Source organism: Coffea eugenioides, unplaced genomic scaffold (genome assembly GCF_003713205.1).
Source record: "Coffea eugenioides isolate CCC68of unplaced genomic scaffold, Ceug_1.0 ScVebR1_235;HRSCAF=874, whole genome shotgun sequence".
Classification (NCBI taxonomy): Eukaryota; Viridiplantae; Streptophyta; class Magnoliopsida; order Gentianales; family Rubiaceae; genus Coffea; species Coffea eugenioides.
Window position 1 is genome coordinate 1 of NW_020862839.1, and position 1980 is coordinate 1980.

The following is a 1980-nucleotide window of genomic DNA, read 5'->3' on the forward strand; positions in this document are numbered from 1 at the left end:
CCACTGGGTGCCAACGTGGAGGAAGTCATTGGTTTCATTAGCCTGCTGCACACAAACTCGTCATACGTAGCATATGGAGGGGGATCTGGGTATAGGCTTGCAATGGGCAGTCCACGAAGCACATCATGTAGCCTGTTTCCCGAAATTGTATCAGTGCTGTACATATCTGATGGCCGATGGGGAGGTTGCTTTGCACATACACCTGCCTAATAACCCTCTCGCCCAGGTAGTAAAATCTTCCCATGGGGCCATCCAAAAGCAATCTCGTTGCAGTTAGTTCCTTGGATTTGAGATACCGACTCGGCAATGCCATTGCAGGGAAGGGCAGCCAGTTCACCTATGACACACAATTAACAAGCGATGTAACATTGGTTTGTTCAACAGGCGGAACAAATTCATAACAACTGTTAACACTTAGGCGGTAGAAACTATTGGATGTTCTAAGTAGGGGAACTAACGTTTTCCGGGTTAATGGTGTCAATTGCGCGGCGAAAATGTTCGACCGTAGACGGTGATAGTCGGTTGGCTCTATTACACGAGCGCCATCGCCACATTCTGGGCAATACGTCCCTCTCGTCCTGTTTCAGTTTATACGGACTTAAATGAAGAATTTCGTAAGCCCACACCTACACGTGATCGTACAAATTATGTCCACCGTTCGAGATGAACACTAACTGCCAGAAAAGTTTATGTAACGGAACATGAAAATGTCGAATTGACACAAAGTGAAGGCAATTCTGGACTTACCTCCCAAACGAAGCTGTAGCCGCCTAGGCTTTTCGTCAGGCGTCGGGAGACGGCGGACATAAATCTGTACAAGGTTGCCATCCCCGCCCCTCCCCAATTATAATCCCCTATACGATCTACGTCCTCCAGCGCAGGCAGACAGCACAGGTGAATTGTTTCGGCCGTGTTGCTAAGTAAAGTGCGGCCAAGCATGTATAGAAAGAAAACTCTAGTCAGATGTGCCAGTTGGACGTCGTCGTTCTCGTCAATCGCCTTGTCTTTGTAGAATGACAATATATCGGTAACTCTGATGGCACCGGCAGAAGCAAAAGCTGGCACCCAACCCAATTGCTCCTTGATGTAATTGGCATTTTCCCTAACATTGTAATCCCACGGAATGGGCAAGCCGCCCACTGCAACACCGGTTATACAGGTGAAGTCCAAGGGTGTCAGTGTCATCTCTCCGAAAGGCAAGTGGAAGGAGTTTGTTGAGTCCCACCATCGCTCCGCAAGTGCAACAGACAACTTCCTATCTCTATCGGCCACGGGCAAGTGGCTCAGAAAATCTCCAAACCCAGCACTAACAACTTTCGCGGCCACTTTACGAGGCAGCCTCTTCCACCACTCCATAATTTCGACTAACGACCCTCTAGGATAAATTGAATAGACTTCCTGTGCATTAATGTAGAACCAATTCAGCCATTTTTATATATGTATAAACCAAATGAGGATTTAGGCCAAAATAAGCACAAGTAATTGTCGACATTGATTCTGCAACATTTACCCCCTGTGCAAGGAAAATGTGTGATATGTGGCTTTTCCGATCAACCAGCAGTTCTTGCGAGTGTTCTTCATCACGCGGTGGCCGATAGCGATGGAGCCTGCCCATCGCACGGCTGTGTGAGATTATGATTTTGGACGAATATTGTGAACAGCTTTGCCGTTAAGTGTTGCGGCCTTGTATGTGCGTAGGCGTCTTTCTTCGCTCATAAATTTGAATAGTTAGACATTTTGGACGGCTGTGGCCAGGTTGGGCGTGCAATGCCCTTGTACCTTCTAAGTAGGGTTGCAAATTGGGAAATATGTGTTACAGTGACGGTCGGCGCGTGTAAAATAGCATGTTTTCATTGGCCTTTACATACATACCCTTTTCAATTTTACTTGGACGACTACGGAAACAGTATTGTGGCCAACCTGCGCGTCGTAAGCAATTAAATGTCTCCGAACGTTTCATTATAGCAAGGGGGGAAATTG

At 47.0% G+C, this 1980-nt stretch overlaps 1 protein-coding gene across 1 annotated transcript; it reads right to left on the reverse strand.

Annotated features, from left to right (window-relative positions):
• Positions 1–202: 202 nt before the first annotated feature.
• Positions 203–1356, reverse strand: LOC113756456 (protein MAIN-LIKE 2-like; the record flags this gene model as incomplete). The annotated part of the gene is made up of 3 exons (XM_027300139.1): positions 748–1356; positions 459–578; positions 203–337 (listed from the first exon to the last, which is right to left on the reverse strand). Coding segments are annotated over exons 1-3 (864 nt in total), but the record flags the coding sequence as incomplete, so codon positions are not given.
• Between the last annotated feature and the right edge of the window lie 624 nt (positions 1357–1980).